General features: G+C 32.5%; 1 protein-coding gene across 5 annotated transcripts in view; it reads left to right on the top strand.

Annotated features, from left to right (window-relative positions):
* SSBP2 (single stranded DNA binding protein 2) overlaps positions 1 to 14,503 on the top strand; it is a 249,637-nt gene that overhangs the window by 186,510 nt on the left and 48,624 nt on the right. For all 5 annotated transcript variants that reach the window (XM_037032099.1, XM_037032102.1, XM_037032101.1 and 2 more), the window contains 3 exons: positions 1,802 to 1,861; positions 11,678 to 11,744; positions 12,057 to 12,127. In XM_037032099.1, the coding sequence (XP_036887994.1) occupies positions 1,802 to 1,861; positions 11,678 to 11,744; positions 12,057 to 12,127 (198 nt within the window). The remainder of the gene's footprint in view (positions 1 to 1,801; positions 1,862 to 11,677; positions 11,745 to 12,056; positions 12,128 to 14,503) is intronic.

Genomic DNA, 14,503 nt, shown 5'->3' with positions numbered 1-14,503 from the left:
AATTTCAGTAACACTCTATTCAATTATTAAATTTTTTAAATAAGTCCAGAAGTTGAGAAAACAGTTTCATAAATGAAATTGGTATTAGGAAAATAGCAGAGGGAGTATGAATATTGGAGTACATTTCTTAATAGTTGGCAATATACTTAACTAATCCAGTTTAGAGTTTCAGAAATGATGAAGGAGAGACAACTTTGATCAGATATGTGTGAACTAGGCATTTTTTAAATGTTAAGCTTGGAAAATCCACTCACACTTTATCAGATGATCCTGAATAATCCACCCTTTCTGTTCATTTAAAAAAGTCTCCTGGGAATACATTAATATGTAAGACCACAGTGAGCAAAAGCCAAATTGTTCACTTAATTCTAAGGTTCCTCTTATTAGTTTGTCAAGACCAAGATATTATAGTAAAATAATTGGGCACACAATGCAATATACAGATCATATACCATAGAAATGTACACTTGAAACCTGTGGGATCTTACTAACCAATATCACCCCAGTACATTTTTTAAAGTAAGAAAAAGAAAAAATCTCTACAGCATAAATATTTAAGGATTTTATTTTTCAGATGCTACTTTTAAAATAGCCCTGGGAAATATATGTAGCCATGAACTACAGGCCTAATATCTAAAAATGTTTTTAGAAAATACATTTAAATGTTGAATTTAATTACAGAAAGTACTATAGCTCTATATTGCTCAAGCTTTTGTTAAATTGATTCTTATTTATATTTATCCATTATTAATATTTTACTTTATAATAGTCAATACTTTTAGAGTTTATAATTTGCTTATATTCCATGTAAGGAATAATATTACATTTAAGTACATTATGTATTTTGATGTAATTAAATAAAACCATATTTTTCTATTGTTCATAGAAAATTAAAATGGAATTTTTAATAATTTTAGGAATAACTTCAAACATTTCATTGCCCAAGTCTAACTGATCAAACACATTCTCCTTCCACCCAACACTGGAGAGTCACCAAAAAGGTAGTTTCAGGGAGTTTTCCAGACAGTTCTGGAAAAGTTTTCCAGACAGTTCTGAGACTGACTGACAGTCTCAGCAAGTTCTGATTCATCTCACAAAATAAATTGAATAGGGTTTTAATATAAGATCACTTTTTGACAAAAATACACACCTCACAATCTGCTAGGCTCAAAGTATATGAAGAAATTTCTACTTTAAAGTTTATAATCAATTTTGAATCATAACTAACCCTTGATTAAGTAAAGTCAAAGATCTTTTAAACACAGTGACTCTTGGGAAAGAAATATCTTTACCATTTTAAACAGAGCTACAAAAGAAAAGGTCAAAAATTTGTCAACTTTAAAATTATTTAAGGAAATTGATAACCATACTGGATTATTCAGTCAAAAGTATACACCTAGAACCCAGTTTGTATAATGAGGTTGCCACTAAGCCTCTTCCAGAAGTCTTTACTGAGATTCAAAAACTCAAAAACTGTTTCTTAGTTTGTTTTGCCAATTAGATATCATTATCTTAATAATAATTCACATTTAAAAATTTTTAGTTACTTTAGTCATTTTTGGTATTTTTACAAATTTCTTAGAAAGTTTTGCAGATATTCTACAAAAAAATAAAACACAGTGGTAATTTTTCTTAAAAGCATTTATTCTACTGAAAACAATCACATATGGAAGTAAATTGATTTATGTTTTGTATAGTTCTAAAAATTTTTAAGCAGTTTATTTTCAGATCTGTATTTTACATTGTGCTGTTTTTTTTCTTTTGGTTTGGTTTGGTTTATTTGTTTGTTTTATTTTAATAGCCTTTTATGTCACCTCGGTACCCTGGAGGTCCAAGGCCCCCACTGAGGATACCTAACCAGGTAAGATTTATGTGCTACTTAAGTTTTTTGTTTGTTGTTTGTTTGTTTGTTTTAAGAATCAGTAAAGAAATAGAAAATGTCACAAATACTTTTTAGCTGTAACAATGTTAAATTATCCATCCTCTATCCCATTTAATACTGCTTCTAGTAATATATAATCTACTTCAAGGGTTGGCCTACTACAGTCCATAGGTTGAATGACTGTTTCTGTTAGTAAAGTTTTATGGGAACACAGCCACACTCAATTCATTTGTGTATTTTCTGTGGCTTCTTTTATACTGCAAAGGAAGATAGAGGAGTCATGATAAAGACTATACATGTCCTGCAACCCTAAAATATTTACTATATAGATCTTTACAGGAAAAAGGTTGATTGAACCAAAGTCTACCATTTACTTTGAACCTAACTTTTAAATGTGTACAATTTTCATAAGCACTGATTATATTCTCATTTAAAAGATGGCAATAAAATTTTCTATGAACATACTTTGATTTATTTTTAAATATATTTTCAATATTATGGCTGTAACGTTTATACCAATTTTCTCCAATTATATTGACATAGCAGACATAAAATTAGCTGCTTCTTGAAGGGTTAGAGCTATTAATAACTAATTAATAATAGGTCCGTTAACTTTTTTTATTTACAAGAACTCTGAGATTTTATAAATATTTGCCCTTTAATAGTTTTTATCAACATCATAAATATTTATTTGTTAAAGTTAGTAAAACACAATTTTTACTTGCAAGAAATGTATAGTTTAATTTTAGGATACAGATAACAAAAGGAAATTAAATGCTTAGCTGTATGGAATAGTTATGTTAAGATAATTGTTTTGTCACTTTCTCTAAATCTGCTATTTGTGTACCTCAGCATTTTCCCAGATTCCAAGTAAACCCATTATCACAATAAATTGTTTTTTTCACCCTTATTCTCTAATTCCACTTTTTTCCTGACCAAAAATAGAAGAAAGTTGCACTGCCTAACACATTTTCTAGCAACAGAATCTGTTTCTTCTCTCTCAACTGTTACTGAAATTATACAGTGTTCCTTAAATGTCCCATTTTGCTGGTGTTGTCTGTTTGTAGTGCGCGGTAAGGGTGCCAGCACCCACACTCACCCCCAGGGACAACTTGAAGCAGGAAGCAGGGCTGGAAGTCCCCATATTAGCAGCTGGAGGAGTCCTGACCTTCAGAATCTGCATTCAGAACATAGGGCCATGGGAACAGGGCATGGAATAGGAAAGGGAAATGCACAGATGCCAAGTGTTTGAGCATACGGAAATTTTATTTTCTCTGTGGTTGAACCTCTGTATGTTGACAGTCAGATGTACTTACATAGGTGCCTGAGTCTTCTAAATTTCTTTTCAAAGGACAAAAAGTTGCAGAGTTTATTAAAATATTCATGGTATTTCAGACATCCCATTCACAACTTTGTATGTTACGTACACCTAAGAGGTTTCTGAAAACCTGAATTAAAAAAATATGAATTTCTTGCACAAGTATATTGTTAGAATTTATTTATTTATTTATTTATTCCATATCATGGTAAAAACCTAACAGAATGGAGTTGCATCCATTTGGTGTTGAAATGCCTGTTACGTATAAGACACTGTGAGAGGCTCCAAACCTATACAGGCTAATGAAGGGAAGCACTTTTAGGAAGACGAGTGTATTGGTGTGGGGATGTGGACTTATAAATCTAGATTTTTTTTTAAAGAACAAGTTTATAATTCATATGAGTTTGCAAAAAAGGCAATTAAAAAGTTAAAGGTAATAAAGAGTTATAATACAGGCTCTTTTTCCTCCAGTAAAATACTTTTATTTTAGGTAAAATACTTTTACCTAAAGTATTTCAGTGAAATACTTTTATTTTAGGTAAAATACTTTTACCTAAAGGATTTCAGTGAAATACTTTACCTAAAAGTATTTTAAAACAACTGTACTCTTCTGTGAGTGGCTTTTTTTTGCCCACCCACCCCCACAACAGATATATAAACTTCATTAGTTCAACCATCTAACTTTCAAATCATACTTATTTATGGTTACACTATGTTTAAGAATAATTTTCTATGCAAATTAATTCTATAAACATATAGTTTTAGAAAATGTTTAACATTTAGGAGCAGGGCCTTTTAAAGCAACAACATGGTGCCCCAGTTTCATTATGTAGTCATTAAAGTCGGCAGAACTGTTTTTGGTGATTAACTCAAATTTGATGAACACAAAAAAACACAAATATATCAAATATTTCTAATTTTATCTTCATAGTAGTCATAAACTAATGAAATTTGGTTTTATCATTAGATTGCATCTAAGAAAGTAGAAAGTGAAATATTAATCTTTTCAACTGTGTTGACTAATCATTTAATTATGTAAATAGACATTCCTTTAATAAACATCCTTCAGAATTTATAATTACTGATGATTAGACTATAGATTTTAATATAAGTTCCCTTGAGATGGTTTTTATGGTTCTGGACTAAATTCACAATGGTTTGTATTTACCCTGTTCTTTTATTCATAGGACTGTGTTCGGAATATGGTGTAAGATCACTAAGCCAAAAAATATACGAAGGAGTAATAGTCTCCAAAATGACTAGAAGAAAGTGTAATTATAGAATTACACAATTTGGCAAAGAATAAGTATATAGGAGAAAACATGTGAAACATACATTAAGTCCAAAAAACATTTTTGGCTACATAATTTTACACTGAAATTGGTTCGGCGATCAGAATGGGCTGCTGGTGTTGAAGTCTCCACAACCTCGAGTGCAGCAGGTCTGTGTCCTTCTCACAGATCAAATGTCTAATCAGAAAAATTCACAATATTCATTAAACACTCTGAGGAGGAAAACCACAGAAGCCAGAAATACAGACTGTTCATGAGTGAAAACAAGAATAAACTATTGATTTATGAATCCTATAGAATTTTGAGAATTTATACTCTATTTATGACTACTCCTGAAACTCTGTCAACAGATACATGAATTGAAGTAACACATAGTTGATGCCATTAACCACTTTATATTCTAAAACTGATTTGATTATTCTAAAAGAATACATTACATCAAGCTATTTTACTAAAACAGCTATTTTACATCAAGCTATTTTACAGTGCTTACTATTTGTCTACCAGTAGATAAGTGGTTAAGTAAATTATGGTATATCTAAATGGTGAAATAGTATGCAGCTATTATAAAAACCATGCTATACAACTCAATTTATAGATATGATAAAATGTTAATTATTTAGTATCAAATGTGGAAAAGAAGGCACAAGTTGTGTATAGTACATCACCTTTGCTGTATCACTGTACATAGTCAGAGGATCCCCCACCCATATGCCCCTCTCCATAGACATACATTTCTCACAAAGACTATAAAGGTCAGATTCTTTATTTCTAGGTGGTAAGATTATGAGTGATTTTTTTCTATATTTTTAAAGTTTGCACTGAGCAGGTAATAATTTGTGACTAGAAAAAAAGATACTAGTTCTGGTTATTCAATATATGATTATCCTTTCTTAATATTGAATGTATAATTTTTACATGATAAAAGGAAAAGCATAATGGCTGCCAAGGATAGGCCAGTCTTAAAAAGACTTCACTTCATTCCTTCGTTCAGATAGGGAACAAATCAGCATTTGAGCAGGAAAAAAAAAAGTTGTCAGGACATTTACTTATATACTTAAATGAATTTACCATATCCCCTTATAACCAAGATATTGTAAACAAACTATGTACTTACTCTTTTTCACATGTTCTCTTATAAAGGATGAATGATATCTAGCATGTCCTTTACCAATAATTTTCTGACTATGGAAAATTTTTTGCATGTAGAATTTGACTTTAACTAATGATACCAGTATGAAAACAGACCTTCAGCTGCATAAAGCGAAATATGTTCAACATTGAGTAAATAGTAGGACTCTTACATTACAACTGTAAGAAAGATAACTATAAAAAATGTCTAACTTTAAAAATTAAATATGTTGCATGTGTTTAATGTAAGCTAGTGATTAATGATGAAAACATAAAGTAGCTTTCCTTGCCAGTCAAAAATATCCCTTTCTATCAATTGGGACCTCCTTATTTATTTGTTTCTTAGTAATAATTACACTATCAATGTATTTAAATTATGTGAAATCTAATGAAACAATTAAAATTATTATTTCTTTATGAATTTGAATTATATGTATATGCTGGCACATATGCATTTCCAGTTATTTTCTACCATTGTAGCACAAAGAAAATTAACAAATTCATTGTCTAACAAAAAAATTCATTCTCCTTCCCAAACTAATAAACGTTTACATCGTTAATACTATGCAGTCTTACTCAATTTAAGTTATAGTTATATAGAGCTTTTAGGTACAGTGTTTACTACCTTCACCCAAACATAGCTGATTATTTTGAAGCCGTTTTGTCATGAATACATCCTGTTTGGAAATAAGCCAATACAAAAAATGCACTGCCGTATATTTGATTGGACATTTCACAGAGCTGTACAAAATTTCCTGCAGAAATAGTCAGTCATTCAACAAATGCCTGTCGAGGTTTACTGTGTGCCGGGCCCCATTCTAGATACGGAGCTGCACAGATCAACTCACCTGACATTCTGACTCAGCACTGCCTGACAGCGCCTTCTGGGTGATGGAAATACTCTCTGAGGGCACTGCCATATTCAGCAGCTGTAGTATTGTACTTTGAGCACTGAAAACGTGGCAAGAGGGACTGAGGGACGAACATTTTAACTTTATTAATTTTAATTAACTTAAATAGCCACACATGCCACAGGGCTACAGTATCAGTGCAGTCACAGTGGTTGAGCTATAGAAAAAAGAGAAATCAGTAACTATATATCAAATGGTGAGTTGTGCTTCGTAGACAAATTCCTTCCTACACTGAATGTAACATTTCTGTGTTTTAGTAGAAAAAAGGACAGTGATGTTGTCAAAAGGACCTTAATTGTGTTAAGTGCCTTAGGTCCAGTGCTAGCGATGCCCAGCAGTGCATGGCTTTGAGCAAGTCACCCCCTCTTTCTGGGCCTTGATGCTTTTACCAGTAAAGTGAGAGTGGATGCAGGTATTTCCAAATTTTCTTCTAGTCCTCAATTTCCTTTATTATGTTATTCTATTTCATTTCATATTGAGGAGGCCCATTAAAATTTTGGGTAGATCACAATTGTTACCTGAATTATATCATGAAAGCATTGAAAAATTAATAAATTTTTCATTATTGGTGAGCATCTAATTTCTATGAGTAGACTATATAGTGGCATTCAAGGAAATATTCTGGTGTATATTCACCAGAATCTTAAGTTTCTACACGGATTTAGCATTGGTTTCATATCCTTTTAAAAGAAATAAGGTTTTTATGAAGCAAGAAATTCCTTCATTTAATGATTTCTGTTTTATTAAAATTTTGTATTATTTCATTCACTTTAAATTCCAGGGTTTAAAACTTGTCTTTTAGAATTTTTGATGTATACTGATCTGATCTGAAGCCCTGGTTTTGGAACTTACCAATGCAATGTATAACTATGGACAAATTAACAAATTACTTATGTATTAAACCTCAGTTTCTCATAATCAAAAAAGAATTAATAATAGCCTCCTAGTACTGTTGTAAGCATTGAGTGAATAACAAATATAAATAGCTTAGCACAATTCATGGCACAAATTCACTATTTCACAAGTGTATTTTATTGTTCATATTAGGCTTATTATTATTAAATACCCCCATCATGAGTGTTATTTTCTCTGTCAGAGTAATCTTTTATAGAATGAAGAATGCATGTCAAAGTGTTTTATTAAACAAGTCTGAATGGAGTACATTTAACCTGTAAAAATATGAAAGTAATGACAAGATAGGATGTATAAATTTATTTTCCCTCATATTAGAGGTATAAAAATGCAGTTATTATGACCTTGTTGATGCCTTTGTTGGTCATCCCGGAACTTATAAAAAGTGTTTTCAAAGTTAGAGATTTGGCTTATTCTAAAAGACAGACTCTGGGGCCTAAAGAGTTAAATTTATATACATCTTGACATTAATCAAGAGTTCTGTAGGATTGTGATATATTTTTAAATGATGACTAGAAACAGGGAAAGACTTGTCAATTGTTCTGATATGCCAAGGTAACAATAAAAAGTAAAATTTTGAAGAAAATGATTTCCAGTTATAACACATATCTCCAGAGAGAGACACATGAGACTTAGAAACTCAGAATCTAAATCCAGAGTATAAAACTCTAGCCACTTGGAGACTTTAAAAAGCCAGAACTTCAAACTCACAATTGAAGAAAATATTGATCAGTCACATATTTTCAGTCCTCCTCCTAATTCACTTTTTTTTAGTCTCAGGATGTCTTTTTTAATTGAGTTGATTGGGGTGACATTGTCTGCGTATTACATTGTGTGTTTACTACCCAAAGCCGAATCTTCTTCCATCGTGACATATTTGACCCCCTTTACGTTTCCCTCCTCCCAGCCCCCTTCTCTGGTAACCACTATACCATTGTCGGTGTCTCTGAGTTTTTAGGGTTTTGTTTTTCTTATTTGATCATTTGTTGCTTTCAGTTTTATATACCACATATAAGTGAAGTCATATGGCTCTTGACTTTTTCTGTCCAACTTGTTTTGAATCTTTATAACTTTTGACAGAGTCGACCACTTCCGTTTTGAAACTCTCCTCGTGCTTTCTGAAATGTTGGTCTTAGTTCCCCTCTTAATTTCACACCTATTCACTTTAGTTCCCTTCCTACCTCTTCTAGATGTTTCTAAATAATTATATATTTGATCTTTTTTTCTTTTCACCCTTGGAAATTTATTCCATTCTTATGAATTTATCACTGATGATTCCTAAAATTGCCCATCTAAACCCTATTCCTTCTATTCCTTCAATAAATTTGATTATTCTGAGCCAAGAAACACAGATAGGTCTACACCCAGGGCTTATAGTGTGTTGGAGATACAGAGAAAAAAACAAGCCGTGATCATATTTCGGTCTGTGAAAGTGAGGTATAGGATCTTTCCTTCCCTGCGTGCTACAACATTCAGGGACCCAGGGAGGAGTCACACGGATGGAGCAGAGAGAACAAATGGTCATTGTTGGTTGGGAGATAGATTATATTGAACAAATAATTACATTGATTAAGCAAGTAAAAATACTGAAGATAACTAAAGCTAGTTTCTCATTGTCAGAGAAAATAGGAAGAAATATGACAGGAAGCCTGAAAATAATTATAAGGTTTTAGATTGGTATTGGAGGTGTTGAATCAGATTTGGAAAGTGTAAATTCTGGTTCCTGTAGGTACCGTACAGAGAGAGGGGGGGATATCATTCATAGATGCAGATACGTGTGCATATATATACATATGTAGATTTTTGAGCTCAGAGTCTACCAAGAAGGTCTAAAAGCAATGCACCCAACTAATAATGCACACTCTTGAGAATCTAAATCTTGTTGCTTTCACACTGTTATTCTCTAGAAGGAATCAGAGCAAAATGGGGGAAAGATTGATTCCAGAGCTAGGCCAGAAAAATTATGAGATGAACCTGGAACATCTTTGCTTATAAAGAAATGCTCAAAATATGATGGACCTTTGTGAATATTAAACTAAATTATGATAATAGATTATAACCTATTAAATATGCTAGGAATCCATAAGCATATAATGAATAAATAAATAAGCAAAAAAGGAAAGCTCCTCTTTATAGTTAGAATACCAACTTCTAAACCTAGAATGAATTCATCTGGCAACTATCGTAGTTCTTAGGAGTTGTCAGTGGATGCTAAGGGTGGTGGGTTGATAAATGAATGATGAAGAGTGGGGTATTGGCATTCTTAGAATATCTATAATACTAAAAACAATCATTTACAAAGGGGAAATATACCTTATGGTATAGAGACCTGTCAGACACCAACACAATCACCTTGACTTTTATCACCTTGATGATAAAAGTCAAGATCATCAGTAGTGGAATGAATCAATATTAAGTGCCCTCTAATATAATCACTGAAGAGAGCATAGCACCAATTCCATGGTTTCCTGATAAGGAAATTTTACCTTAGTCTAGGCATGAAGAGACATCAGATCATCCTATAGATTTCAACATTTATTCCCTTTAAAGCTGCTGAGGACGTGATAGGAAAGGCTAAGGAATTGTTACTGCTTGGAAGAGCATGAAGAAACATGACAACAAATTGCAACATGAGTTTATTGAGGTCCTAGTCCCAGAAAGAAAAAAGGAACATTTTTGAGACAAATTGCAAAATGTAAATGAGGTCTGGAGCTTGGATGACCAGGTTGCACCAGTGTTGATTTCCTGTCTTAAGCAGTTGTTTTGTGGTTATGTAGGAGAACAGCCTTGTTTAGGGAACTACATTGTGTAGTACTTAAGGGTGATGGATACATCATGTCTGCAACTGGCTTTCAAGTGGTTCTGAAAAGAGTTAAGATAAAAGTACGTACAGAGAGAGGGAGAAAGGGTGATGGAGCAACTGTGGCGAAATGTTAACAGATGGGCAATCTGTGTCAGGATATATGGGGATTCTTTGTAGTGCTTGTACAATTTTTTCTGTAAGATTGAGCTTGAAAAAAAAATTATACATGTTTTAAAGCAAATAGAAGGAAAACTTACCTAGACTAGGTTCATAGGACAGAATTTTATTAGGCAGTGTCAGCTATAGGCGCTTACATCTCTGTGAGCTCCTTGAAACGAGAGATGGTTTAATTTAGAGTTTTTATTTTGTTTTGTATTTAATGGTTGGCAATTAGATATTATAGTTGACTGAATGCATCAGTTGAAAAAACTGAAAGGAATTTTGTATGGCTAGAAATTATTATGTCATGTAGCAATGACAAGAAACGAGGCTGGAAAGGTAAGTAGGGATTCAGTAGATATGGATTGGGTGTGCTTGTAAGCAAAAAAATTCGAATAATTATTAGAAATGGCTTGAGAAATGGCAGCTCTCTACTGCATCTCAAGTGATTAAGAAAACTGTTCTGATCCAGATACATAAATTCTTTAAATTTCTTCTAAAATACTTGAAGTTTTTAACTAATTGGACAAGATTTATCCTGCTTTAAGTCAAATTAATGAATCTACATGAATTTTTGCCCATCAGGATTACATGTATGTGTGTGTGTACATAGACAATTTATAATATCAATGGGTTGTAAGAGCTGTTCAGACAACTGCAGAAACTTGCAGTTCGCTATGGACCCCACACAAATAGTCTGTACTCCACATAAATAGTCTGTTAATCTCCATCTTCTTCAGTTCTAGTTAGTTCTGATACAGCCAATTCATTTGAACTTAATTGGAGTGTTATTTTTCTGAATACTTTCTTATGGAAAATGTGACTACAGAAAAAGTATTTATTGGGCCCTTGGCATTTTTGAAATCCCAAATGAGTAAAACAATCTGTAGAAACAGAGCTCATATTTAAGAAGCAATATTACTTGTCTCAGTACCTTTAGTAAATTAATCTGGAGCAAAGACATTATAATTATTAAAAAGATGTAGGACAATTTTTTGCCTAGATATTTGTTCCCCCAAAATATCTAGGCATAGATATTCCTTATTTTATCTGCCAAAAATTGTACAAAATGGGATAATTTTAGAACTAAGGATTTATACTAGGTATATACACCTATAAAAATTATAAATAAATGTGAAATATAACAAATTCTGTAAAATACTCAAATGCATTCTGTAATTATAGGAATTTTAAAAGAGAATTGTTGAAGCACTTTTTAAATAAATATTTACAATATTTCTTTTTATTTTGTTTGACTAATTATGCCAGGCACTTGGAGGTGTCCCAGGAAGTCAGCCATTACTTCCCAGTGGAATGGACCCAACTCGACAACAAGGTAACTACTTTATCGTGAAAGTGAAATAGATGCGCTCAATCTAAAAGGAAATCCTTTATTTTTAAAGGAAATTTTTATTGAATAAATCTTCCATCATTATACCAATTGCACTTTTGGTATAATTATACCAAAGTATAGCACGGCTAAGTGATTTATTTTAGCTAACTCTTAATTATGTGTGGTGGTGATAACAGAATGGCAGTGATGACATAAGAAGGAGAATAATTAAACAACAAGTGGAGAGAAGACTACTAGCCGCTGGATGGGCACCACGCTCATTACGTAGCTGACACCTTTATCCTTTTACCTCAGGACATCCAAACATGGGCGGGCCAATGCAGAGAATGACTCCTCCCAGAGGAATGGTGCCCTTAGGACCACAGGTAAATAACCAGTGCAGAAAGTAGATGCTGAGTTTTTGTACTTTATTTTATAAAAACAGACTGTGTTATGTCCTGGCTTTTGTTACATGCATTCAACACTTGCTGTAATACATTGTTCAGCTCCTGAGAATGTGATCTGTGATGTGTCCAGATCCATGTAGCTGCAAACGTTATGGGCAGGAGTTGTCACATATGCATTCAGTGCATTTGAGAAAATACATTGAGGAAATTATTATAAAGAGGTAATTATTGCCCTTCTGTTAGTTATATTGAAGGAATATAAAAATTTATAGAAAATGATAACAAGTATGTAAATTAAATAAGGTAAATAAAATCCAGATTTTATTCAGTCATTTCCAGATATGACTACACAGAACTTGAAGGCTTTTTTTCCAGAAGATTTTCATAATAGATATATTTTAAAGATACATCAAAACCCCATGCCTATAATTTTATTAGTCTTCATTTAGTTCACTTATTTTTCAAGTAGCTGTTCTTTAAGCTTTTGTCATTCCTAGACCAATACATTTAATACTTTAAAAACTAGAGTCTGATTTAAGAGTCAGTTTTGCAGTGTATGAAAGGTATACCAATGCTTACCTAAGTTATAACAAATACTCAGATTTCATTTGAAAAGACAAGAAGTATACTGGTCTGTTTTGTTTTATAAATAGCTGTATATTTGTTTTGATTTATAAGTAAAACAACAAGGTACAATAACATATTTCTGGAGACTGATCTCTTATTGATGAGTTTTAATAACTAAGATGATTATACAAGTGTGAATTCTTTCTTTACACATTGAAACCCAAAGTGAGTAGTCTGTTCTATTTGGACTGAATCCTTGCTATCTATTTCTATGTATTTCGAGGGAAGTAAAGTTTGTTTGTGTGAACTTACCTTAGAAACCAGGAATACCTACTCTCAGTAAAATCACAGTATATAAATATTAAAGGCTAAATAAAGTAGTCATACATATCATGTACTTAAATGAAGACAGGAATCACATGAATAATACAGTAGGTAAAAGATGAGGTTAAAATTATTTAGAATGGGGAAATTTTTGTGAGATATTTACTTGTAACACCTGTTATGTAAAATGTAGGCATTATAAACTATGAAATTTGTAGTAAAGGTTAGCTGTGTTTCTTGGAAGAATCTAGAAAAACAACTTTCACAGCAGGCACTTAATCATACAGATACCACCTTAGAGCAAAATGCACCTGCTGTTTTGTGGCTGAATTATGGAAGTGGTCTCTGGAATGTGGTCTCCAGCTGTATGCACAAAAACACATGTTCTTGTCACAGATATTATTTCCATTATGTTTTAGGTTAAGATCAGTGTGGTGAAGAGGAACAATTGTTATCTCTTGGAAAAATTTAATTACTAGAACAGAGAAATATACATTGTCTAGTGATTCTTAGATAATGCCAGTTTAGGCACAGTGAGTGCACTCCCAGAACATAGTAAACACATGATTGATACTTACTGCATGGATGAAGAAATACAAGTTTGCTCTAAATCCTGGCATATTTTCCCCACCTATTATTCTGTTTTAATTACAAATACAATGGTAATACGTGATTTTTTAAATTGATATTACTTTTTCAATAGAAAAACAAAATTATCTATGTAATCAAGAAAAATATCTCCCCAATACCAAATTTGAAGTCATTTTTCCTCTTGCTTTTGGGCGAAGATATACTTAGCTTGCCTGTGTTCTTTTGCTCAGCAGGTGCCATATGATTAACAGAAAAATTCACCAGAACCACCCAACTGTTTCTAGTTCTTCTAGAAAGCTTAAGGATAAATGAGTTATATACAAGTGAAAACATACCATAAGTTCCAAATCGGATGCTTGAGGTGGAAAAATGGTGAGGTGGAAATACGTGATGGGCTCTCATGTAGAAAGAGAATAAACCCATTTCTGTATTTTCAAATGTAAGATGAGAGGTAAAATTCAGTTCAGGATAAGGAAGAAATTTCTAGAAATCAAACTGCCCAATCATGGAAAAACTCTTTGTGAGCTTTCCAAGCAGAATCTGAAAAGCCACTGTGTCAGGAGTGTGCATCGGGAGTGAGAGTAAACAGATGGGATTGTGTAGCTGCCGTCGGCTTCAGAATTCAGTGATTCTGAACTGGCGCTTTCTCTCCGCCTGTGTTGACACTACTTGGAAAGCCAGTGCTGCTTTCTTATATTCCTATTTTCTTTCTGCCTCAGATTATTTGCAAAATGTAAATATTTTTAAATTGATCAAATTATATATTGGATCATTTCTTACTCTTCTGTGATACTTGATAACTGAATATATGAAGAGGAGTAAAACAGACTCTGCCTTCAAGGAACTCATTGTTTACCAGGAGATGCAGACACA

The sequence above is a fragment of the Sturnira hondurensis genome, unplaced genomic scaffold, assembly GCF_014824575.4.
Source record: "Sturnira hondurensis isolate 20B ecotype Veracruz unplaced genomic scaffold, ASM1482457v3 Scaffold0021354, whole genome shotgun sequence".
Classification (NCBI taxonomy): Eukaryota; Metazoa; Chordata; class Mammalia; order Chiroptera; family Phyllostomidae; genus Sturnira; species Sturnira hondurensis.
Note: the sequence above shows the minus strand (reverse complement) of the source record. Positions and strands in the feature narration are given on the sequence as shown.